The sequence below is a fragment of the Tachysurus fulvidraco genome, chromosome 1 (genome assembly GCF_022655615.1).
Source record: "Tachysurus fulvidraco isolate hzauxx_2018 chromosome 1, HZAU_PFXX_2.0, whole genome shotgun sequence".
Lineage (NCBI taxonomy): Eukaryota > Metazoa > Chordata > Actinopteri > Siluriformes > Bagridae > Tachysurus > Tachysurus fulvidraco.
In genome coordinates this window covers 14,404,681-14,432,180 of record NC_062518.1, presented here as the reverse complement: position 1 = coordinate 14,432,180, position 27,500 = coordinate 14,404,681, and the positions used below count along the sequence as shown (strand labels likewise).

General features: G+C 40.3%; 1 protein-coding gene across 4 annotated transcripts in view; it reads right to left on the bottom strand.

The window, feature by feature from the left end:
* The window catches only part of LOC113657015 (sialoadhesin-like), a 230,996-nt gene that overhangs the window by 192,982 nt on the left and 10,514 nt on the right, over positions 1-27,500 (bottom strand). Inside the window, exons 2-7 of one of the 4 annotated variants that reach the window (XM_047812245.1) lie at positions 17,750-17,868; positions 17,357-17,548; positions 17,156-17,267; positions 15,676-17,026; positions 14,870-14,943; positions 14,354-14,686 (exon numbers count right to left, since the gene is read on the bottom strand). In XM_047812245.1, the coding sequence (XP_047668201.1) occupies positions 14,354-14,686; positions 14,870-14,930 (394 nt within the window). In that variant the 5' untranslated portion in view covers positions 14,931-14,943; positions 15,676-17,026; positions 17,156-17,267; positions 17,357-17,548; positions 17,750-17,868. Of the gene's footprint in view, positions 1-9,291; positions 9,562-10,279; positions 10,550-12,424; positions 12,641-12,725; positions 12,934-13,962; positions 14,086-14,353; positions 14,687-14,869; positions 14,944-15,675; positions 17,058-17,155; positions 17,268-17,356; positions 17,549-17,749; positions 17,869-27,500 lie in introns of those variants that run through there. The other 3 variants (XM_047812253.1, XM_047812258.1, XM_047812238.1) reach the window with 3 other exon arrangements.

Sequence of the window (27,500 nt, the reverse complement as noted above, 5' to 3'; positions counted from 1 at the left end):
CACATGTGTGCAAGAACCCTGCTGATGTCCAACAAGCGAGCGGCCTGCAGGAAAAGGAACATGTTTATAAACATGTGAATGGACCAACCTGGATTTCAGGAAAAAGGGGAGACTATATGCTTGAAACATACATAACCAGGCCGGACATGGCTTCTAAGCTACTGTAAGGAGATGGCTTGTACCAGCCAGTCGAGAGAGGCGTTGCTTAGAGATGGGATTTCCCGTGTTCAACAAGGCCCAAGAGATGAAGAGCTAGTCGCTCCTTCGAAAAGAGTTTGTCCTGACCATGTAACCCCCATAGGGCATGCACAGGGCACAAAGCATTCAACCTCTGGTCCTCCGCAGAGGAAAAAGGAGGAGGGTGAAAAGCGGAGAGCTCAATTACACCAACAGTGAAAGCTGGAAAACCATTTAGGCATGAAGGCCGGGTTAGGCCTAAGCAAAACCTAATCTCCATTGAGCAAGAATTTGATGCACGAGGAATGAACCGAGAGCGCATGCAAATCACTGACATGTTTGACGGAAGCCGAAGCCAGGAGCAGAGCCGTCTTGAAGGACAGCAGCTTGAGGGAGATATCCCCCAGGGGCTCAAAAGTCTGTTGGGCCAGCACTTCCAGCACCATGGAGAGATCCCAGTCCGGGACTTACTTCTGGTGACCAGTTGAGAGCGGCGCATGCCCTTCATAAATCTACGGATAATTGGGTGCTGTCCCACCATAGTGTCGAGGTCCGTGCACAACGGGAGGGGCCAAGGCTCTGCATATAGAAGAGGAATTATCTCCGCTAGCCATGGTGGCTTGGGCCACCTGGGAGCTATGAGGATCAGAGACACACCCTGCACTGCGCCCCTGGCCAGGGTCGGGGATATCAGGCAGAGCGGAGGGAAAGCGTAGAGCAGCGCGCTGGGCCATGGATGAGCCAGAGCGTCCATGCCGAGGGGGGCATCCTTGTCCCGAAGTGAGAAGAACATAGGACAGTGGGGTTTTTCGTGCGAGGCGAAGAGATCGACGGCTGCCTGGCCGAACCTCTCTCATAGCAGCCTCACTCTCCGTAGCAAAAGGTCTGCACCCCTGTTTAAAAAGCCTGGGACGTAAGGCACCCGTAACAAAAAGAAATGCCGCGTGCTCCAACAGCTTGTGAGCCAGAGCATGAAGCTTGGAGGAGCGCAAGCCACCTTGACGGTTGATATGTTCTACAGCTGTTGGATTGTCACAGCGCACCAGCATATGATGTCCCTGCACACAGGGCAAGAAATGCTTTAGAGCTTTCAACACAGTGAGGAGCTCCAAATAATTTATATGGGCTGAATGAAGTGAGTTCAGCCACACACCGTTCACTGACCTGCCCTCTTGTGTGGCTCCCCACCCTGTTAAGGAGGCATCTGGCGTTACCACTTTCCGCAGCATGATCACCCCGAGAGGGGTCCCACGCGGTAAAACTCCACAGCTCTCCAGTGGCGCAGCGCTGCCATGCATGCACGTGTCACCGTGACATAGCGCTGCTGAGCCGGTGGTTTCCCACGTGGTTTGTCAGTCCTGCCATTGTAGCGGGAATAGCATCCCGCAGCAGGAGCGTTAGGCGGCCGCCCAGTTTGAAAGCCTCGTCCTCCTTCTTTTTATCATCGCAGCATTGCTGCATCAGCGCAACGGCCGGGCCAAAAAGGGCTTGACCCAGTTCAACTGCTCCTGTGATGCGACATTTCTCACTATGAGGGAGACCGGATAGATTGAGCCACGGCACGTGTTCTCCGGCCACTGATAAAGCCATAGAGCGCCCGCTCGCCTGGACAGCTTGACCGCATTGTGGAAAACAAGGTCATTAACAGTGATGATCTCCTTCCAGAGATCGGGCGATGGCGACCCTTTCTCCAGTTGTTGACCCAAATCAAGCAGGGGTTTGGCCTGATATGCGACATACAAAGAGGGGACATTGAGAGCTCGAATAGAAAGAGCTGAGGCTTTATACGATGCCTGATGAAGCGATGTGGAGAAGCGATCCATCTTACCCGGGAGGACGGGCTTAGGTGGGGCTTCAGATCGAGCGGGTCTCCCCTGCAGTGTCTCATGTGTTTCGCACATGCAGGGAGGACGGGAAGAAGCTGCTTTCTAGGGCCGATAGGAGGTCCCAGAAGCTCACCGTCATATATGTCTCTCTCCTGATCCAAAGCATTCAGGAGAGCTTTCTATTTGATGCTGAGCCGTGCGGCAGCGCTTTCACAAAGCTCCTACAATACCGATGGAGGTGGGGCGGAGGGAGCCTGAGGGACCTTGGAAGACGGGATGGCTTCCTCGTCATCCAAGCCGTCAAGAAGGTCTGCCTCCACCTCATCCCCGGAACCTGTCAGCCCTTCGGGGAAACTCGAACAGGGAAGTACACATGTCAGCCCAGTCAGAGGAAATCACACCAAGGGAGGCCCTCGGGTGCGCAGCGGTGTCGCAGGCTCACAATAATTTGTCCACCGGTGTAGCCGGTGCCGCTTTAGAAAGTGCCATGAAAAAAAAAGGCAAAAGAAGCAGGCAGGCAGCCTACAGAAAAAAAAACGGGGGGTGCGAGCGTGGCCGGCTCGCGAAGCTAACCTGGCTGAGGAACAGCACGTCCGGCGGAGGCTGATCAAACGATATGTCACTTTTTACTTAAAGGACCTGTATATTTATAGTGAATTCAGACCTCTTTTTTCTTACTTCTAAGAATTTCTTTTTCCACTTATAACTTCCTTTACTTTCTATATATATGTTTCTTCTCTAAATCCAAATTCCCTTTCTTTTTTAACCCTCAAAACTACTCAGAGTAGTTTATTGCGGCAGGTATTCGCTATAGGCTTTATCACAACGTCAGGTATTCGCTATAGGCTTATAAAGAAGCGAGGCCAGGTGCAGCACCTGTAGGCAGATGACCTGCACAAGGGCGTTACTAAGCTGATTACTGTACCTGCATCTACGCTGGGGTTAAATGACTTAATTTGTCATAATTTCAAAGAGCTATCACTATTTGAACTCATAACAGATAAACTGTTGGGATAATAACATACACTGTGGTTATCGTAACTGTTAAATATTAGGGAAAAACCTGAGATGGTATAATGAAGAGTCTTTGATAAGTTACCAAACTCAGTGATAAATCATCACACTTTTTTTTGTATTCTAGCTTCTGTATTCTAGCTGTTTTCTTTAAAGTTTAACAATAAGTGAGCTGAAAGGAAGGGGGATGTTAAAATTTGAAGTAAATTTACACATTTGGTGAAATACAGAACTCATATCTTGAAATAATGAGTCAAAATAACAAGCTACTACTGCAAAAATAACAAGCGAGCATTTTTCAAAACCTTTTCACGACCTCTGTGCTATTAGTAAACGTACACGCATAGAGTAAAACAACCATCACGTTTTCAGTTCCACAATACTGTTTAAACTGGCAACTTTAACAGTATATTAATGTACCACATAATGAATAAAGTACAAAAAGTATGTAAAATGCTGACCTTTCTTCCAGAAAGCTCTCGTCTGTTACGTTGTTTGCCCTGAAATGGAAAGCATTCACTTGTTTCCTTCCTCATTTACTTGAATAATTAGAGTAGTTTGTTTCATGAGAATTCAAGCGTATCAGTGGTTCATACCACTACATGACGTTCACAGAAGCCCTTCGTGTCAACTGACAAACCAGGAACACTAGTGGTTATAAACCCTTGTTTCAATATGTGTCATCAGTCATAAAGACAACCCTTTTTATTTTGGTGGCAGACTTAACTATAGTAAACATTATTAAACATAACTTAATTTACGGCCATCTATGGTTTGATTTCTTTGCATGTTTGGATTGAATGTGTTGTTACCAACATCTGGTGAAAATTTTATGTCTGTAGCACCTTGAGAAAGATGGTGACGTGTTCAATACTTATTTTACCTGCTGTATGTAAATCTCTGTACATGACTAATCATAAACACAGTCTGGGTTTATAAATACATCATCGTACCGTAAGATTGACAGCTGCTGAACAAAATCATTCGCTGGGGTGAAAATAGAAAATAATTTATTTTTACACTTCTGGTTCTGATGTTATTTATGGTTTTCTTCATTGATGAAATATAAAAAAAGGTATACATTTCAATACATTCTTTATGATGCATTATAATAATAATAGAATTAATGTCATATGTCAAATCTTTACTCCATGGGGGAAAAATTAACCTGTATGAACAGATTAAATGTTGCACAATTCCAAATGAAAATGGTGGTCTTGGCAACCCTGTCCTAGTACTAAAACACTCTTAACACACAAGTCTTTCCATAGTAAAGTTTAGTTAATTTTTTTTTTTTTTTTTTTTTTTTACATTTTTTAAACTCAACCTGAACAAACTCTTACATAAATACACAGTTTCATTCCCAACATGAATGGTAAGAGGTCTGAAAGGTCAGAAATGGCATTTGTATGTTTTACCCAATAAAACTAATAATACAAGTGACTGTGCAGGAACATCAACATCAAGAATAATCCACATTGAATAACGAGCAATACTAGGAGGAAACATCATGGGTACTGATTAACTGATAGTGTCAGAGACGCTGTTCTTACAGAGGAGTCAAGTGTCTGGAGAAATAAGGTGATGATGTTGTTAAAGAAAGCCACAAATAACACACAAACCCAAGATGGAATTATTTCCAAACGTGGTGTAATGCTACAGCATCTGTCACGTCCCAGCACATAACAGGATAAAAATAGTGCCTTTGCATATTCCAGACCATGTCATGGGGCCCTGCGCTGAAATCAGGGCAAAAGATATTGAATGAAAGTAATGAGGCATCCAGTTCTATGATCTGATGAACGTCTGATGAACGTCTTCTGTTTGGAAATATCCACTAGAGGGCGGTGATGGTCAGATTTTCTAATCTCAGACAAACAGTATTAACTTTTGTGGCACAACCTCATTTAGGCCAAAAATGTTGTATAAATGTATGTAAGTACTTTTTTTTGTAAGGACCTCAATTTTGCTTGTATATACGGCTGCAAGTTCACTAATAACAAACAATATAATCGTACAAATGGTAAAAACAAACAATCAAAATAAAATAAAAGTCTCCCAATACATTAAATTATAAAAGAAGCATTTTCAAATAACACAGAATTTCATATAAAAAAGACTTCAGTTTAATTTGAGATAAAAAAAAAAGATCTAATTTCTAAATGTAAAAATTCACTTACATAAATTACAATTCATTAATACATTATTTTTGGTAATATCTGGACCTTATTTTAACACAAGAAATTAGCTGGAGACGATGAAGTTTCTGGTCTGTTTAGACTCTCCTTATTCTTTGGATTTCAGGTTGTTGTAGATTTCTTCCTTCCTGCAATGTTTAAAAAAATGCAGACATTTTCATTTGTGAAGAGACAAATTTGAAGGAAATTTTTTTTTTCTCTAAAAATAAAAACTGCATCATTCTCACATTTGGCACAAATTCTGAACCAAATTTATACACAGCAAAGTTGTGTATAAATGCAACTTATTTGCATTTAGTGACGAACACACACACACATCAGTAAAAAACTTCATTTATTTACATAATTTACATTTACTTACATAACCTGGAAAAAACAAAATTTTTAAAATAGCAAACGGAACAACAAATGCACCAATAAGTTGAGTTTTGTACATCAACATTTCTTTAGGCTTATTTTAAACTCCTGTTTTTATTGGCCCTAATTCATAGATTTGTTTCTTTCTGCTTTTGTTAATTTTTGTCATAAACACTAATTAGACTTTGTAGAATTGCTTCTAAAAAACTCACCTACAAATGGATTAGATTTTTATGAATGAGGCCCGTTGTTAGAGAAACCCATTTCTGACCGACCATTTTTTCTTTAGAATATCCATTGCTGTCTGCAACACGCGTACACACACACACACACACACACACACACACACAACCACACACACGCACACACGCACACTCTCACACACTCTCACACACAGGTACACTCACACACACACTCTCTTACACCCACACTCATTGTATACACTGTTTTTTGCTGAAAACTGGCATTAGCTAAAAAAATTCTGTCAAAAAGACGGTAATGAGTTTACTGGGATTTCTGGAATAAACTGCAGCTGTGCCTGTGAAGTGTATTTTTCTCCCCAAGAGAAAGTGGAAAGAAATCAGAAGGTGTGACATCATCAGTCATTGTCGTTTGCATCACCTACCGATCAGCTCGTGATTTGATGAGGTTCACCGTGGCATATTCTACTTCCTCTTCCTGGTTGAGAGCCTTTGGCAGTTGAACGGTTGAGTAGAGAGGCACTTCCTGTGTGTGGGTCGGCTGGAAAAAAACGCTGGAGTACTGAACCATGTCCTGATCTTCTGGGGAGACTGTTTGTGTGGGGTCAGAGGTCATGGCTGAGACATTACCATATACAGGAGCAGAGTCAATCTGAGAGAGAGAGAGAAAGAGAGAGAGAGAGAGAGAGAGAGAGAGAGAGAGAGAGAGAGAGAGAGAGAGAGAGAGAGAGAGAGAGAGAGAGAGAGAGAGAGAGAGAGAGAGAGAGAGAGAGAGAGAGAGAGAGAGAGAGAGAGAGAGATTTAAGGTCTTATGACCTAACCTGAATATATAAACACACATTGGAACATTATTTCTCAATATTTTAAAGATCAAGTTTAAAGATCTTGTACCAACTTCTAACTATTAGACATTTCCATTGCCTGGAAATCTCAGTCCTCTGCTATCTCTTTTATTAAAACTCACCTTGCTGTTCTCAGTGATACTGAGCACTGGTGATTTTCTCCTGTGGAAATATGTGTCATAAAAAAAAAGAAATCAAGGTCACCAGCTACACTCGCATTGTGAAATCAATTCGTTTTTATACTCATCATCGAATGTAACCCTCATGATATAAAGTGGGAAAAAACCTCTGGACTATGCAGTAGACATTCGAACATCAGCCAGAACATTCAAACCACTGACAGGTGAAGTCAGAGGCCTCATGATCTCCATTAGAATGATAAGCCAAGTGGATTTTATACTATAAATATTAGCTATTTTGTGCAGAATCCTCAACACTTTCAGGAGATTTTTGCTCTTTTTAACCCATAAGCCTAAGACACATGAGTAGGTTGGAGGTGCTGCTTCACTGCCGATGCAGTATCGCTCTGTCACATGATGCATTAAATTGTCAGCAGAAAACCCCCAATACCCAAGGTGTACAAAGATGATGTTCAAAATCCATTTCTCTTTCAACGTCACATGTTAAATAATAATACATTTCATTTATAGTCACTCAATGTCACCATAAAAATTCAAACAAGTAATAAACAATAAAATAACAATAAACTACAATAAAACAATACTAAAAAACAGCTGTCTAACACATACTGTACATAAGAAGATTTAAGTGCAGCCTAAGATCATGTGGAATAAGTTCTTACGAATGATTAGGTTTGGATTCGTGTTTTGAATATGGTGAGAGAGTCTGTGTTACGGATGTTTTCAGTGAGAGAACTCCAGAGATGAGGAGCGGTGTGACTACATGCTGTAGGATCCCTGGTGGTTAAACGAGCAGGAGGTGTAATGAGAAGCCTTGATCAGGAAGAGCGGAGAGTACAGGAGGGAAAGAGCATACAGTAGAACTGTTACAATATTTCGATTACAATACACATTACAATATTTCGGTGGTCGATAAATAACAGCCAGTGATTTGTAAAGCATCTGATTCTAAGGTAGTGTATGTGGACAGAGTCACCAGAGATGACTTGTGATTTGTGTTGTAAAGCAGCACATGACCTCCCCATTGACCACAAATCTGTGGTTGCGTAATGTAAACTAACCCCGGGGACACACGCTTGATTCAGTACCAAAGAGTCATTTTGTTTCTGGCAGGTCTCGACCAATCAAAAGAAGTCTAACTGACGATTATCCGCAAGACCTTGGATCAGACAGTCCTTAATGGAGAGTGATCATGTGTTGAACAGCGTGATTTTGAGGCTGTTCTTACCAAGCGCAGAGCTAGGCGAGCTGGCTAGATTTGCTACCACACCATAGTTTAAGCAGTGATCACATTTAACTGAGGAAGAGATAGCACCAGGTTGCACTAAAAAGAATGAAAGAAGGCAAGTGATTTCTGTGGTCCTGGGGTGGAGGTTATTCTCTCATGTACCATTGTTGCACAATAAGTACACCCCTTCATGGCACCGGTATTTCCTAATGTCAGCAGCCTTTTTCAGCAGAATAATTCACCCTTATTCAAGAGTGATTTGAAGAACATGACAAAAAGTTCAAGGTGCTGACTTGGCTCTCGATCCGGTCTGTGGGATATACAGGACAAACAATCTGATCCACGGAGGCCAGCTTTCAGGATTTAAAGTATCTGCTGCTAACATTTTAGTGCCAGATACCACTACCAGAGATTTTGTGGAGTCCATGCCTCAACAAATCAGAGTTATTTTTGTGGCACAAGGAGGACCAGACCTACACAATATTAGGGGGACCAAATGTTAGGGCTAAAAGCAGACTATATGGACTTACTGTGGTCTATGTAGCTATGTAGCATTGTCCTTATCAAGGTCATAATTATTTCTGATTTCTAATAGTTATTGGTACATGTACTGGTTAATTGATTTGAATGGGCTTATTCTAAAACTCAAGAATTGTTTGCGTGTGTGGAAATTTCAGAAATAAAGAGAAAGAATAATATGTAAAACATTATTGCACCAATTAAAAACAATGATCCAGATATTTGAACAATTTATGGTGTCCCATAGAATTTATTTTATATTAAGGGAAATGATACTTACCTCATCCACAGAATGACAGCACTGAACGACAGAATCAAAGCAATAGCGAATCCAGAAACCACAAATTTCACAACTCTTCTTTCTGCATCAGTAAGCAACAATTCACATGTTAAACAATAGCTGAAACGTGGTCTTGAATGGAGAAAAGAAAAAGTAATGTATGCAAAACATTGCATACTTGTGAGGAACTAGTACCTGGTGTATATGGCCATTCTGATGAATTGGATGATCCAAATCCATTCCTTGCTGTACAGTAGTGAAATCCATCTGCTCTTGAGGATAAAGTTAAACTGGTACCATTTCTGATCAATTTCACTCCTTCTTTTGTTTTCCTGTACCATGTGTAAGAGCTGTTGGGGTTGGAGTCACTTGTGCACAACAGAGTGACCATATCACCAGACACGGATGGAATGACGGTCACAGACAGGTTTCGTGGTGGGTCTGATTAGAAGTGGTTGATTAGACAACAAATGTATTAAATTTAGCAAAAATGAAAACACTGGTACCTACAGAACACATCCAGGTGTGTAGGTGTAGAGTTGTGGTGTCCCAGCTGGTTGTGAGCAGTGCAGTAGTACAGTCCGGTGTGCTGGGAGCTGATGTTACTGATGCTGTAATTCTGGCCTGTTATCAGCAGTGTGTCTGCAGCTGAACTCTGTTTAAACCAGGAGTAGGTGAGAACAGGAGGGTTTGCATCACTGCTACAGCTCAGAGTCACTGAATCCCCCTCCACTGTGTCTCCAGAGGAAAGAACCACTGCTCTGGTGTTTTCAGGGGAATCTAATTGGATAGATTATCATATTAAACACATATCAAAAAACAACCTCACAAATACACAAGCTTGCATACTGTGTCTGTGGTTTTATTGTAGCTGTGTAGACAAATGTTCTTATCAGGAGTTTGTCGTATATTGTGCTTGTCGGATTTCACATAGCTGCCATCGTGTGACACCGCCTGCGAAACCTCTGCAAAGTCTGCGGCTGTGATGTGAAGCCATATGAACATCTAATCCTCCAGAAGTATATCAAGACCTTTAATGCCTTAATGTGGAGATGCTGCAGGGAGGTTTTGTTTGCTGTGTAGTGCACACGACAATAGGGTGAACACACTATGTGCTGAAGCCAAATCATTTCAAAATGGCTAACTTTGTGGAGCATCTTTCCTCTAACTATAGTTGTGGAAATTATCATTAAATATTAATAGTGGCACCTGCACTGCTGGAGAACTCATATGCCAACACGAAACAGAATAGAGTATGGTATGGTAGATTGTAAGCAGGCAAAAGTGATTTAATTCTTTGTGTCAGGGATTTTTTAGTCTAGACCTTATGTGCTGCATGGCTGAGCTGCATCACAGAAAGATTTAGTGCATATCACACTAACAAGTATTTTCACATAATATTAAGCATGAATGCATTTAAATCAAGGCATGACACTTACATAACATACATAGGAACATTGGTATGGAGCAAAAAATAAATAAAAACAGTGGTACATACAGAACACATCCAGGTGTGTTGGTGTAGAGTCTTGGTGTCCCAGCTGGTTGTGAGCAGTGCAGTAGTACAGTCCTGTGTGCTGGGAGCTGATGTTACTGATGCTGTAATTCTGGCCTGTTCTCAGCAGTGTGTCTGCAGCTGAACACTGTTTAAACCAGGAGTAGGTGAGAACAGGAGGGTTTGCATCACTGCTACAGCTCAGAGTCACTGAATCCCCCTCCACTGTGTCTCCAGAGGAAAGAACCACTGCTGTGGTGTTTTTAGGGGAATCTGATTGGGAAATGATAAAGAATTACATATTAATTACATTAGATATTTTATCTATAATTTAGACACAATAAAATACCTACATCAGATGTTATGTACCCCATCCTGGTTGGGAATTAGAGTATTATGGTGAAGAGGGATTGAATAGACCCCACTGAAAGCTGTGAGGTATAATATCTTGGGTAACAGTCATGTAATGGACAATTTAAGACAGACTCTTGCAATAGAAACTAACTTTGGAGATGTGGGATGTCACTTTGATGAATTTAACACACACACAGGAAAGGACACTACTGGTGAAGGAATAGGTGCCTAGAAGCACCTTCTGAGTATAGCTCCTAATTGAATTGAGAGGTGTAGGAGAGCCAGACGTTCTGCAGCATCAAGCTGCTTTTTGATGAGGCCATGGAAGAAGACATACAGGTGGCCAAGTAAGGAGGAGATCTGACCTATACAAGGGATGTTGCTGATTGATGAACTCCTTGGAACTGGGTCTTTGTCAATCAGGTACAGTATGGGACTTGGTTGGTATTGGATGCTCAAGACTTTGAATGTGGGGTTGATTCTCCTGGATTTGAGGAACTGTACATTTATGGCATTTGGCAGATACCCATATTTTATGCAACTTAGCAATTGAAGATTAAGCGCCTTGCTCAAGGGGCCCAGCAGTGGTGTACCTGGGATTCAAACTTATAACCTTCTGATCATTTAATCACTAAGCTACCACTTCCCAGCACTGATCTACCGGCTGTATTCCATAATAGACTGGCTTAATTTTAATAGACACCATGAAAGGGCCCAACATTTTTAATTTATTGGAATCTAAGTGAAGAGGTAGATATTTAGTAGAAAACCACACATTCTGCCCTGGATTGAATGTGGGTCCTAATCACCTCTTGTAAATAGCAGTTTGGGTTAGCTGGCGATTAAAAGCAAAGGATAAGCAAAGAAAAGCAAAGTATATTCCATAAGGTAGGATGATAAGTCTTTCTTGTCAAAGCCAATGTGCATTTGATCTGATTCAAAATAAGATGTTGGGTGTCTTAAATATACATCAAGTTCTCATGATCTGCCCCAACCAGGAACTGGTGTTTGGCCCCCTCCAACCATTGTCTCTATTCCTCTATGATTGCTTTATTCACTCTGTTACCCACAACATAGGCAAATGGATTGTTGGTATGGCTTTTGGTTGTTACCAAGATGCTGGAACAAAGACTGCCCCGTGCCCACATCTGAGACCTCTGCAATAAAAAGGATGTCATAGCTAGGTAGTCAGAGGATTGGAGCTGAGATCAGATACAGTTTGAGCTCTTTGAAAGGTTCCAACCAACAAATCTGACCCAATGCAAGGCAGTAAGTATGCGCGGGACCAACTTGGAATTAATGCATACAGTGATTAAATTTTTTTTAATGAGAAGCAGAGGATAGGGATCCAGTAATCTATACAAGCACAAAGGTTTCCATCATTCTTCCTCGCAAAGAATATCTCCACCAATGCTGGTGAGGTGGACGGCTGTTTGAACCCTAGGGAAAATAAATTCTGAATGTGCTCCATTGGTTTTGGTTTTAAAACAAGAATCTGTAGAGGGCCTAGCATGAGGTGAAGATGATACAATATTGATATAACAAAGCCCTCTTCTTGATGTGTAAGAGGGAAATGTTATCGCATAGAATAATGCATTAAAACTGCTCATGATGTATATTATTTGGTCTTATTGACATTTAGGATCAAGGGTTAAGGACCTTGCTCAATGAGCCAATCATGGCAACCTTGCAGTTTTTTTGTTTTTTTTTATTACGATATTATTGTATTTCAATATTAAATCTAACAAAAGCTGCCAGTGAGACAATGAGAGAGAGTTTAAAGTGAGTTCTTACAGACAGCAGGAGAGTGAAGTTCCTCATGTCCTCTTACAGCACAGGAGAAGCTGCCTGCATCCTCACTGCTGACTTCCAGTTCATTTCTGTCCTGGTCAGTAACACGCTGTCCGTTCTTGTACCAGATGTAAGTGGGTTTGTTAGACAGAGTGCAGGTGGTGATGCAGCTCAGCTTCTTATTCCAGTTGTCCAAGTCTGATACTGTAACCTTCAGATCTGCAAACAATAAACATGGTTTGGTGTTATTTTCAAATGTAGAATAGTCTTACAGTTAACTTAAAAGTATCTCGTGCAGCATTACCTGTGACAGACAGAGTGACTCCTCCAGGTTCTTCAGTGTATTTTCCTTTAGCATCATCAGTGTAGAATCTGAACCTGTATGTTTGAGCGTCTCTCTCTCTCAGGTTAGTGATTCTCAGACTACAGTCATTCTGGGAGCTCTGTGTGTACTGCACTCGGCCCTGATACTCTTCATCCGTTCTCACATCCTCAGGCTCAACATTAACCTGCTTTTTAAAGAACCACACTGATTTTATTACTGTGTGGCCTGCAGGATATTTATAAGAGCAGGAAAGATCAACTGATGTGTTTTTTAGAGCACACACATGTTCAGCAGTGTAAGTCACACCCCAACACTGTTTACCCAGTACACCTGAAACACACAGAGAGACAAAGCCCACACCTCTGAAGGAATTCATTAATGGTGGACAAAATGTTTGAAATGTTTTAAGTACGAGCTGTGGGGTTCTCTCCACGCATCCCGGTGACACATCTTAACACTTCCTTAACAATTTCTAAGATTTTCGCTGATTGTTTGTTGTGGTTAAAAATGCTTGAGTTTGATGTGACTATATTCAAAATGTTTTTTTTTTTAAATAATTTAATTTTTTGCAGAAAAGGACATAATTTGGTGAAATTACGGGATTCTTCTTTTCAATAAAGACGTATTTAAAGACTTTCTATATTTCTCATGTTCAATGCACGTGTATCGAAGCTGACTTTGGCTGAACATGCGTTGTGATGACACCACGACAAAATAATGGCGGAGGATCTGATTTCAATTTATTTGTGTCCAGCAGCTTAAACAGTCAGCTGACTCCTCATGAAGGTTCTTCATTTGTGTATGCTGTTCAATTCACTCTCCCTCACTCATTTTCTACCGCTTATCTGAACTACCTCAGGTCACAGGGAGCCTGTGCCTATCTCTGGCATCAAGGCAGGGTACACCCTGGATGGAGTGCCAACCTCACCGCACACACACTCACACACTACAGACAATTTTCCAGAGATGCCAATCAACCTACCATGCATGTATTTGGACCAGAGGAGAAAACGGGGAGAACATGCAAACTCCACACACCCAAGGCGGAGGTGGGAATCGAACCCCGACCCTGGAGGTGTGAGGTGAACATGCTAACCACTAAGCCACCGTGCCCCTCCTGTTCACTTCAGTTCAGTTCAGTTTTATTCTATTTGCATATCACTTTTGACACTGGTAAACTGCTAAACTGTCAGCAAAGATTTACTCTGACACTTACACACTGGAGGAGAGCGGTATTCACTCTCAGACACCTTACAGGAGTAGTTGCCTTCATCATAGTGACTGGTGGAGTAAAGTACAATGGAGGCGTCTTCTGTGTATTTGATATTATGTTCATTCTTGTACCAGTAGTAACGGTGTGTGTTGAGTCTGCAGGTGGAGCTACAGGTCACTTTTACTTCTCTCTGTCCTACAGTGTTAGGATCCACCTTCACCTGCAAGTCTACACACAATTATGGACAAAATCACTGTAAATACATACTACATATTACACAATAAAGTGTGTGTGTGTGTGTGTGTGTGTGTGTGTGTGTGTGTGTGTGTGTGTGTGTGTGTGTGTGTGTGTGTGTGTGTGTGTGTGTGTGTGTGTGTGTGTGTGTGTGTTTTACCTGTAACAGTCAGTTGAACTCCAGATGAAGCTGATATCCAGTCACTTCTCCATGTTTTAAATCTATAGTTATAAACTCCAGAGTCACTCACTCTCACATTCCTCACTGTCAGACTACAGACAGACCCCCTGGTGTTTACAGACACACGTCTTGAATATTCTGGATCTTTTCTAAGGTCTTGTGGTTCTCCTTCAGAGCTCTGGACTCGATACCACTGTCTCTCTGTGACTCCGTAGTGACCAGGTGTAAATGTACTGGGGATTTTTACTGTAGATCCAATAACAACACAGAGACTCTGAGAGGAGAAAGTTACACTGTGCTGAGACTGAATTCCTGGAACACACACACATGAAAAGACACACACACAGCACAAAATAGTAAGTACTTAATGTACACTCTTCTTGCTTCTAAAACAATTTGGTCAATACTACAAAATACACAGGCACAGAGGAACATAATGCAGCAAATTTTAATTTAAAAAATGTAACATATATTTAAAAAAAAAAAAAATCGTACCTGACAGCAGCAACAAGAGACCTGCTACTGCTGCAGAAAACGTTCTTTTCCCAATCAGCATGGCTACATCACCCCTTAAAGACAGATTATATTTAGTAGGATTACACTTTATATACTTTATACATGGGTATAAGATGATATGGTTATAGAAAGTTAAATACAATATACATGATACTTACATCAATGAGAAATACTAATGGAAAAGTACACAGTTAGGAAATGTTTCCGACTTACAGAAGTTTATAACTTATAACTTTGACCTCATTCTATTATTTTGACTCATAATGTAATGGTCCTAGTGGTTAGTTTAACCATGATACCGTAAAGCATGTAATAAACATCATTATCATATTTCTTAATTTACTATAGCAACGTTTGGCTTTCTTACAGTCTAGGAAACATTATATACTGAATAAGAATGATGAGTAAATTAGGGACAAAAAAATAAAAACAATGACACAAGCAAGAACGTTCAAAGACTCAAAACTCATCTGAATGACACTAGATGTGATTCTGTCATTACTCCACAGCTGTATACTATAAAGCCAGGTAAAAATCTACTTAATAATGAGATATTAATTTGAAATTTGAAATTGGGTTTTAAAAGCATGAAAAAAGATATTATTCAAAATAATGACATGACACTACAATGTTTAAAAGTTGCAGTTCAGGGCATCTGCACTATCTGGAACAAGCATCACGTTTTTATTTCCACTATAATATTCTATAAACAGATTTCTGTGGCCGTATTTTTGTAAGCACCACACACTGAATAAAAAAATAAAAAAAGCATAATAAAAGCTTACCTCTTTTCAACTGAGCTCTTGTCTGTTATCTTGTTTGCATTGAAATGGAAACTTAAAGCAGATTCGCTTTGTTTCCTTCCTCATTTATTTGAATAATAAGAATTGGTTTGTTTCACAATGAGTCAAGTGAGTGATTTATAAAAACACAAAATAAAACTATATATAAAACCACAAACCACACAAATTAGTGGCATCTGATGTGGCAAAGATGATGTAGGCATCAATGACAACATGATGTTGGCATCAATCTGTTATGATACTTGGTCTGGCTGAAATCATGGCATTACATCAGCAGCGAGAGTTGATTCATATCCCTGTGAATACTGATATATCATACACATATCTAATAATAGTGGAGTAAAATTAGTTATTATGAGAATCACAAGATCAAAGAAACCACATCCCGAAAGATACTTGTGTCTTAATGGGGTTATTGAAGGCTAGAGAGTGTATAAAGACCATACAGGGGTTATTATATGACACAGTTCCTCTTCAGTAACAGCTCAGTTCTGGTAAAAGTTATGGCCCATCTGAACCTAGTTAGTCCATGATCGACTCCAGTTACCTGCAGAAACAGTGAACATGCTGCTGTCAGTGGTGCGGTACTGCAGATGGCCTCAGGGTGGATTCAAGCTTCATAAATGATTTCACAACCACAGGAACGTTTCGGTAGGGGTAAACTTAAAAATAAAAATAAATAAATAAATAATCTGATAGAATATGTCACACATCTAGATATACTCTAAAAATAGCTACAGAAATGAAAGGGGATGTTATTAGTTTCACTTCTCTGTTCATTGAAGATTATACACCTGCATGGGTTTGGTCTTTATACGCTCAAATTAATCAACAAAACATAATTACACCTGGTACAGCTGAACCTAATGCTAAACCTAACACAGACCTTCCACATAGATTCAAGCAATTCTAGGCTGTGGACCTGATTACACCACACAGTGTTTGAAACTTGCCTAAAGAATAAAATCTCAAAAGAACACATTGGTCAATTTCATGCTTCCCATACAGTCCTGGTTGTTCGGAGAACCCTCACTCCACTGTCAACCACTGTATTCTTTAACTCCCTTTGGCCTTCGTTACCAGTCCCTCTGAACATGTGTGGGAGGGTGTTCTCTGGGTAGGGTTTAGGTGGTGTTGTGCAGCTTCCAGTTCATCACTATTTATCCAACAGTGCTTGGGGCAGTGCTGGTTCATGTGGTTAAGGCTTGGGGTTGTTGATTGGAAAATCGGGGTTCAAGCCCCAGCACTGCCTTTGAGCAAGGCCCTTAAACTTCACTACTCCAGGGGGTGCTGTATCATTGCAGTTCCTGTGTTCTGACCCCAACCTCCAAAGCTGGGATATGTGAAGAAAGAATTTCACTGTGCTGCAACGTATATATGACAGTCTTCTATTCTATGGTCATGTCTATTCACATCATTTTACACCCTCTTACTAGCTTATGAATTAGATTTTTGTTCTTACCTTCAGACCAACAGCCAGAAACAGATGAAGTGATGAAGGCAAATGAAAACTCAGTTGAGTCGCCATTTACGCAATTATGTATCTGGAGCTTCGTTACCCTGGAGAGGTCAAACTTTAAAAAAAGAAGTGTTTTTTTTTTCATTTAAATACTTTACAAGAAACAATGAATTAGAAAAGTACAGATTCTTGTTTTTGACTGACTGGAGTGAAGCTGATGTGATCATCTGCCTTTGGAGCCCATCCACCTCAAGGTTCAATGTTTGGTGCAGGCTGAGATGCTTTTATGCACACCATGGTTGTAAAGAGTGATTATTTGAGTTACTATATCCTTGCTAGCAGCTTGAGCCTGAATCTGGCCATTCTCCACTGACCTCAATCGCTATATATGGAGGTCTGAAAGGTCAGAAAGGCCCTATTGATTATTTGAACCCTTCAGAATACAAAGCAGTTTCCTATTTATCAAACAGTAGACTGCAAATAAATCGTGCTCGCTCAGTTTGGATGCAACCGTACAGCAAGTTGAGACTTATTGATTGTCCTGTAGGATCAGGAGAGACAGAAACATTCTGTTTGCCCAATCAATGTTTAACCCACCTTGCAGGCATTACAGTTCGATTCGAGGTTTATCTGCTCCAAGCCGGTCTCCTGTGCCACATCGATAAGACTGCTGCTAAATCCCACTTGGACTAACCCTGGCAAAACCCTCTAGAGAGCTAGGGAACGGATCGATAAGGAGAGAAAGTTGCAGAGTGAAAGGAAAGTGAGAGGTGGAACCATAACATGGGAATGTGACCTCCACTGACATTAGACTTTTAGTAAGACGCTAAATAATACAGCTGCATTAAAAATCTCAGATAAGGCACAGCAGTGCTGATTTTCATCATGATGATATGTACTGGTCTGTAGTTTTGTCCTGGTCCTAGTTTGGTCAAGGGTTTTCGGGGCTGTTAGAAAGCAAATTTATGGAACTTTGTGTAGAAATAACATTTATGATTTGGAGTTAATGAGAATTATACAGTATATGATACACTATACATGAAGAGGGTAAGTATGGGATGAAACACTTGATTGAAAGAATTTGTAAAATTTAGAAATAATTGAAGAAGGGTAAAGAAGGATAGAATGAATAAAAATGAACATGAATTTACCCGGTCAGAAGTTACATACTGTATACAGTAGAAGCCTTAGCATTTATTCCCAGTTCCTCATAAATCCCTCACTCTGTCAGTTTCCTAAAAGTATGTTTCTCATGTCTTTCTCTGTGTACTGACAAATGTATGAAGCAGATGGAGAAGCATGGCAGGCAACTTATTTATTGATTCCACTCAACCTGCTGAGTGCTCACCTTGTCTCTCTGTATCACAAAGTGACTATGAAGGTGGTCCACCTGTCCCCTGATGCTGAATGTTTATGACATTATGACTAGATATATAGTAAGCATCATGTTTATTTGATTTGTTGGGTCGACTGAAGGAGACAACCAACAGTCAGTAATAATTCAAAACACTTATTTCCCTACCCTAACCTTTCAATGTTTTAAACTCATGGTATCTTTAGTATGTAACCTAGTGAGCCACCATTAATGTTTCCAATGTTAGAGATTTAAGCACTTATGTACAGTAAGTTGCTCTGGATAAGGGCGTCTGCCAAATGCTGTAAATGTAAATGTAAATGTAAATGTAATAAAAGAGAAACTACTGCTGGTTTTCCTCTGGGTATCTTAAAGCGACATTCAGATAGCTGTGGCAAGTTCTCCGAGATGGTTCACTGTGCCAAATTTCAGCTCTCAAGCAGATTAAAACTGTGCATATATCAGGTTTATGCCTCATTTACCAACAGAGACGTTGTAGTGTGTATCAACAAACAACTCTGTACAAAAAGGTCTTTTTGCTAAATAACTTGGCCAATGTAGCAACATAATCAAAACTCAAAAATCAAACAATGGGCAGCTTTACTAAAAAAGAACAAAACAGTAAACAAAATATCATGTATCATAAATTTGTAAAATCAAAAGTGTCATTTTGAGAACTTCATTCATTCATTTTCTACCGCTTATCCGAACTTCTCGGGTCACGGGGAGCCTGTGCCTATCTCAGGCGTCATCGGGCATCAAGGCAGGATACACCCTGGACGGAGTGCCAACCCATCGCAGGGCACACACACTCTCAATCAACCTACCATCAGAGCCGGATTAACGCAAAGGCAAACTAGGCACGTGCCTAGGGCCCGATTGGCGGGATGGGGCCCAGACAGAGGGACAAATATATATATATATATATATATATATATATATATATATATATATATATATATATATATATATATATATATATATATAATAAAAATAAAAATAAAATAAAATGTACAAATGTCCTATTTACAATTTATTTCATTATTTATTAATTAAATAAAAATAGTGACGATGTTTATTTAAACTATAGACTGTATTTATATAGAGGCGCCAGCCAGTTAAGTCCGAGGGGCCGTCAGCGGCGGTCAGACGTCAGAGCGGGACAACAAATATAGCAGGCAGGTGTGTTTTGAGTAGTAGGCTGACTTTGAAGATGCTTGCGAGTGCGGCAAAACGTAAAAAGAAAAAAATGAAGAAGAACAAAAGATGAGACAGCGGGGGGCTTTGCAAAAGTTTCTGTCGGGCAGCCGTCTGACAGCTGTGAACGCGGTGGAAGATGCGGCGGGAAATGCGGCGGAAGACGCGGTGGAAGATGCGGCGGGAAATGCGGCGGAAGATTCTGGTGTTTATCACATAATCTGTTATAATATCACATAAATATCACATAAATAATATCACATAATAATATCACATAAATCTGGTGTTTATCACATAATTCTTGAAATGTAAGAAGTATTCTTTCCATATACAAGTCTTTAATAGTCTGAATACCTTTAGTTTTCCATAGTTTAAATCCTCCATCCTTATATTTATTATTATTTATTGTTAGACAGTTTCTAAATGGTCTTGATGATTGTGAAGGGGTCATGTTTGCCTTCTTGTTCTTAATTACAACATTTATAAATGTTGTAAGCTATTGCATTTTGCAGAAAATCTTAATTAAATGTGTTGATTAAATGTATACAGAGCAAATAAACTTATTTGCCCTGTTTACATAGTTTACTGACACCTATTGGTTATTTTCTGGTACTACTGCCTTAACAATGACACTCCCAATGGATGAGGATAATTTAATAGCATTTAATAGAGCCGTGTAATGACGTATAAATAATGAATATCAAAAAATAGTCTGATAGACTGTTTAATATACAACATAACCAATTTTTAACTAAAGACTGAGCTATGTAAAATGTGAATTAACTTTTATTAGTAACTTTGGTAAGTTTCAGATTTCAATTCATAAATAACATCGATGGAGGGGGGCCCAAAAAATGCAGCCTGCCTAGTGTAGTCCGTTTATTTAATCCGGCTCTGCCTACCATGCATGTCTTTGGACCGGGGGAGGAAACCGGAGTACACCGAGGAAACCCCTCGAGGCACGGGGAGAACATGCAAACTCCACACACACAAGGCGGAGGCCGGGAATCGAACCCCCAACCCTGAAGATGTGAGGCGAACATGCTAACCACTAAGCCACCGTGCCCCCACTTTGAGAACGTTCTTTATTAAAAATGAGATTAGAGATTAGAGCCTAGAGATTAACATAGTAACATTTTTACCACCATTATTCCCAGTGTTCACTATTGGTTACTATTGTTTCCCAACAACCAGTCACAGATCACTATTGTTTCCAACAACCAATCAGTGATCACCATTATTTCACAATCTTTGATCACTATTGTTCCCCACAATTACTCACTTGACCAGGCACTGATTACAATTGTTCCCGAAAGAACCAATCACTAACCATCTTTATTTCCCAATGACCAATCACTAATCCCCATTGTTCCTAACAACCAGTCACCTTTCACTATTGTTCTCAATAACAAATCATTTCTTTGTTCCATTAACTAACTACTCAATTCATGTAATCTGTGACCTTGCATATAGTCAAGTCAGAGGATTTTATTGCCATTTTGACTTTATATATAGCTGATGAAGTACATAGTGAAAGAAAAAAAGGATCCACCAGGACCCTGGTACTACATCAAGACACACAGCTTCATAAGACAACACAGAATTAAGGGCTAAAGAGTAAATTATCCTATCCCCATAAAGTGTATTGTAAACATTTGTGGTATCTCATTTTACTAGTAGATCTTTGTTTTTGATGGATGTATTTTGCAGTGTTATCTTCTTTACCCATGGCCATGTAGTTCAGCAACACACATACATCTCCAAACCCAAAGCATTGCTCGAATAGCTTCAGGGAGTCTGGTGACCTTACCACATACAGCCATGAAGGTTTGTATGGTGTGTCTGTTTTGCACATTGGGGTGACACATCTGTTGCTGAATCAACTAAAAGTGTACGTACATTCTGGCATGTTTCTGAAGGTTTTGACATTCTGAGGAAGGCAGTACTCATCTTCTGTGTGTTTCTGTAGCCTCAGGGTCTTCACAGTTTGCTGTCCGTGACTATAATGCAAGTTTCTCATCTGATCAGAGCGTACACTTCAAATTCACCCTGACAGAAGAGCCTTTCTACCTCCAAATGTCCCGATAGCTAATGTCAGGAAATTTTCACCCAGTCGTTGCAAAAATGCTGCAGGGACAAAAACAGATGGCCTTCACCAACAAGGTGACAATTCCTTATGAAAGAAATTCTGTAAAGTATTCCCAGTGTATCGCAATCCTACCCACCATGTTCCTCTACAAGAGTCTATAAGAAGCCTATAAGTTGAACCATGTGTGAGATAAAATAAAGATTGAAGAAAGACTTCCGTCATGTATCTGCTAAATAGCAGATGACTTGCAATTTCAATTAAAACTGAGTTTTTTAATAAACCCTATGTGACAAGCCACACATGGACACAATTTTAGTCAGAGTTAGGGTTGCAGTGGATCTGGAGCCAATCCTAGAAGGTGTGAATACAACACTGGATAGGACACTGGCCCATCTGAGGGAAAGCAAGCACAAACATGTTCACACTTATGCCCCTATTCCACCGAGGCAGTTTGAGTGCTGGTTCAGGACCAGAGCCTAATTTAGAACCAGTTCTTTCTTTTTCGACAGCCAACGTTGCTGGTCTAGACTTAAGAACAGGAGTGTCAGGAGCTGTGGGTGGGGCTAATGTTAGCACATTTGATAATGTACCTTAAGTATACTAATGTTTAATATGCTTTTACTTTACTGCAATATAATACATTATCAGCACACATGATAGTAGGTAGCTACATGCTAAGGCTAACTTTTTTCTGTGTTAATCATAAAATTATTAAGACTCGGCTCTGTTGGATTCGCCGTGTTTGGATGGCAATGTAGGTTCACAAAGCCATGAGCATTAACAGTAAAGTAATATCCGCCAATGTTGTTGTTGTGTTGTGTTTGCCGCTGCTGCGCTAACGTTGCTGTGTAACGTGTCACGTATACAGTGACGTCAGACTCGGCTCTGTGATGGCTCTCTAACCGATGGAAAGGCAAACCGGTTCTTAGAAGGTTCACCAGTGGAACCTTCTTTGAACCAGCACCAGCACTAGCTCTAAACCAGCACCTGGTCCTTCCGGTGGAAAAGGGGTATTAGGGTCTATTTACAGCCTCTAGTTTACCTACTTGTATGCTAGCAGGAGGTGAGAAGAAACCAAAGAACCTAGAGGAAAACCACAGCGACACTGACAAAGCTGGAGCTGTGAGACAGCAATGTTCTCTGTTCCTAGATAATGACATCCCCAAAGTCTGTGTTAGCCAAGAAGGTTACCCTGCTGTAGGTGATTTCCTCTTGAATTGCTTCAATGCTTGAATACATTCCAGTAAATAAACTGAGCTAAGTTCCTGAGAGGAATGGGAGAGACATTTATTCAAACATGCCAAGTGATGTGGTCAATCATCAGTGCCAGTGAACTAATGTCACTGAGGTAGACAAGCGACTTGGGATAAATATTCTGTCAAAAATGTATTGCAACCTTTTCTGGAGATTTTGGTTCTAAGGTCTTAAACATTTCATCAAAAAGGCAGAAAGTATTTTGGTTTAAAATATACCCCAAGGTCCCTTGTCACAATTTTAACCCAGATCCTTAGTGCCGTTCTGTACCAATCTCCATTATAAGAACCGACCTGGAATTATACCTACTCCTTAACCCTGTACCCTGGTCCCAACCATGGAAATCTCACTATCTAAAAAACACAACATCATGCATTAAGTCATTATGCTTAAGATGTTGTGACAACATTATAATGATCATTGGAGCTAAAAAACATTCGATTAAAGTAGCAATACCATTTGTGGCCTGATTATCTCAAAGCAACATAACATCATTAAGATTAAACCAACATCACATTGAGTGCATTCTCTAACCTTTAACAATGATCATTATTGTGGAAATCATTTTGCCCTGCGGTAGTACGATGCTCCCTCCTCCTTTTCCTTCTCCTCCTCCTCCATTGCCGTAATCCCAAAGGATGTATCTCACTGATGAGAGATCTCATGCAGCTTCAGCTCATTATACTGTAGCACAGCTCATATGGCAGTGTCACAACTGGAGAACATCTGCTCTGACAGGACTTTGCCAGCAGCATTAGAAGAATATAGCTCCTGTGTCACTCAGGTGTACTTTAATATTTATAGATTATTTAATATTTATCATTCTGTAGTAGTGGTTGTCTTGTATGGCATTTTATCCAGCTGAGCAAGGCACTGAATTTGCTAACTACATTTTCAAGAAAACGAACAATAACAGCATTATTTAGGCAATAAAAAAATAAAAAATTCTAATAAAAATTTTTGAGAACAAACCAAATAAAAACCAAAACCAAATAAAAAACAACGCAGCCTTACTCCATCTAAGCCAGCTACTAAAGCTAATCCCACTGTTGCTGCCAAAAACTAATCACTTGACCAGGCATTGATTACAATTATTTCCACAATCTCTAATCTTTAATCAGCATTATTTTTCAACAACCAATCAGTGATCATTATTTTATAATGACCAATCCCTGACCACTATTTTTCCCAATGCCCACTCACTTATAACCATTATCATCAATGACCAATCACAGATCACCATTGTTCCCAATAACTAATCACTTGACAAGGCATTGAGCACAATTGTTTCCTATAGCTAGGTAATACACAAGCATCCAATGAAATGCTCTCTAGAACCTAGAACCATCCAGTGAAATGCTCTCTAGAAGAGAGTCTTGCTCTAAAGTAGTAGCTCATTAGCATGATGTTTCATGGGGACGTTAGAAAACGATTTAATTACCGTAACTATGACTTTTACCGTTAAAAAGCGCTGAAGGCATCGGCATCCTTTTTCTTACCGTGTGTTTCATCATAAAATCAAAGGATAGTGAGAGTTGTGGTCTAGACACACACACACACACACACACACACACACACACACACACACACACACACACACACACACACACACACACACAGTTTTACTATCCGTGTAAGGACCTCCTGTAGAGGTCTTGATTACTTGAAGAGGTCTTGTAGACTCGATTATTTTTATTAATGCTACTCTACACCAAAAACTAACCCTATTCTTAACCTCAATAAATACTGATGCAACATTTTAAAAGGGATACACACACACACACACACACACACACACACACACACACACACACACACACACACACACACACACTTCTCCTCACTTATCAATGCTGGATAAGTCTTACACTTTGTCAGTCATTGTACATCCTGTCACGTAAGATCAAACAGTCGGTGAGTTCGGCTGTCCAGGGGTCATTACAGAAGGTGAAATAAACCCCTGAGGTGATGTTTCACACATAAGCCAAGAAAAAAGATGAAAGAAAAATATCAGAAGAAAAAGAAGGACGTGACTTGCATTCTGAGCTGGAATAAAGCTTTCAAACGTCTTGATGTTCTCTTGTATAGCATAAAGACTTTGCTCCGACTAATAAACAAAACGATTACATATAAACTGATTCGACGTGACTTAATTGCAGATCAAAATTTGTTCTTTTTCAGAAAGCACTTTTTGTGAATTCTGTGATCTCCTCAGCATTGGCTGTGCAGCTTCATCTCTCAAACTTCTGACACCACTGAAGAACGAACCTGACCATTGACCACTGAGGATTTTTTTACACTATATTTCAATCTCCCAGAACTTAAAGTTTTGCAGCATCTTACCTGGTCACCATGGAAACTAGCACATCACAGTTTTGTCACTATACAAAGATTTACAGCCGTATGCATATTCACTGCATGCTCATACTTGCGTTTTCACTCACTGATCATTTAATATCATGAGCTAAAATCTGAGCTTGTGTGTTTGTTGAGAGCGGAGTATAAATTTTGGGGCAGAATTCTAAAAAAAATATCTCTGGAATGTTATAGATAGGTTTTTGTGTGTGTGTGTGTGTGTGTGTGTGTGTGTGTGTGTGTGTGTGTGTGTGATAGTGAGTGAGTCAGTGAGAGTGTGTGTGAGTGTGTGTGTATGAGGGAGAGAGAGAGATAGAGAGAGAGAATATCTTCTGTCTAGCTGCCCTATCCCACAGCCCATACATACACAGGGATTAGTACTAGCCAGATATTGTTGCTGCCAGAAAATGCGTACTGTGCTGAGAGAGAGAGAGAGAGAGAGAGAGAGAGAGAGAGAGAGAGGAGTGCATGAGTGACAGAGACTGAGGGCAACTCCGAGAGATAATGAGAGAACCCTGAGGCTGCATAACAGCCATCAGACAGCTGACAAACTCCTCCTCATCTTCAGCTGGCAGTAGTTGGGGTTTTTGGCACCACTTCAGAACAAGAGCGAGAGTGTGAGAGAGATTGATTATGAGCTGACCATCACCATGATAGATCGCAGGTGTTCATTTTTAATGGCTCTTGTAATTAAAAATCAAAGCACAGAGGAGTGTGTGTGTGTGTGTGTGTGTGTGTGTGTGTGTGTGTGTGTGTGTGTGTGTGTGTACGTTTGTTCTGGTGAAAAACACACCTGTTTAACAGCTTGAAGGTGAGACAGAGACACACCTGATTAGTCCTGATTACTAATACCTTATTGGACACACCTGCTCCCAATCACACTAATCTCTTCAAATAACAAAGATTGTTATTTAAGTGTCAGGGAAAAACAAAACAGGAAAAAATGTCCTGAATAAAAATATCTGGCAACACCTAACAATCCAAAAATGACAATACTATAAATCAATTTATAATCATTCCTCAAACCTTAATGCCTTCCTCACTTCTTCCAGTTTTCTCTGTGTGTGTGTGTGTGTGTGTGTGTGTGTGTGTGTGTGTGTGTGTGTGTGTGTGTGTGTGTGTGTGTGTGTGATATTGGTATTCAGAACAGTGGAGCAATCAATTTGCTGAAAGAAAGAAAGATACAGAAATATTCTATCTGTTGCTTTTGTCTTTTTGATGATGTATTTTAGTGACATTCAAAGTCTCTGATGCTTTATTTAAACTTGTATTATGTTATTCCTAATTACCATGTCAATCAGCACACACACACACACACACACACACACACACACACACACACACACACACACACACACACACCCCTCTGTTCCCTGAGCACTGTGTATTTTTAGCCAGTTATCTGTGCATGTTTCCTCTCCTGTTCATCCGGTGTGTGTGTGTGTGTGTGTGTGTGTGTGTGTGTGTGTGTGTGTGTGTGTGTGTGTGTGTGTGTGTGTGTGTGTGTGCGTGTCATCCTGTAGCCCCCAGGAGCTTCCCAGTGAACCAGATCGATGGTATCGTGGGTCAGAGAGGAAACACAAAGTTGTTCTGTGTCTTTCCTTCTGTCTCAGTGTGCAGTAAATGACCTTCAGTCTTCCACCACATTTCCACATGACCACAAAAGACTTCTGACATCAAACCCCAAACACTACTACTGTTCTACCAAGAAATCTAAACCCACCAGAAGTCAGCGTCATTAGAGTAAGAGCACGATACAGGACCATATGTACTAATGGAATGGGAGTCCTCACATTCATGTCCAACAAGGAGGAGCAGGAATTGTGTTTATAAACCAATCAAATAAACCATCATCATTACGCAAATTAGATCCAATCGTGTTGAACAGCATACACAATGATACACAGATAAAAATGAATAACTGTCTGCTTTCCCCATCCTCCATGACCTGGAACTTAATGAAGGCACAAGTCATAAGACAAACAGACAAAAGTACTGTCTGGAGGAAATGAAGCTTTTATTTGAAATTTATTTGAGTTTGATTGATGGATTTGTTGACATTCTGCACTGTAGACACGCCCCCTGAAGGGGTGGGGCCC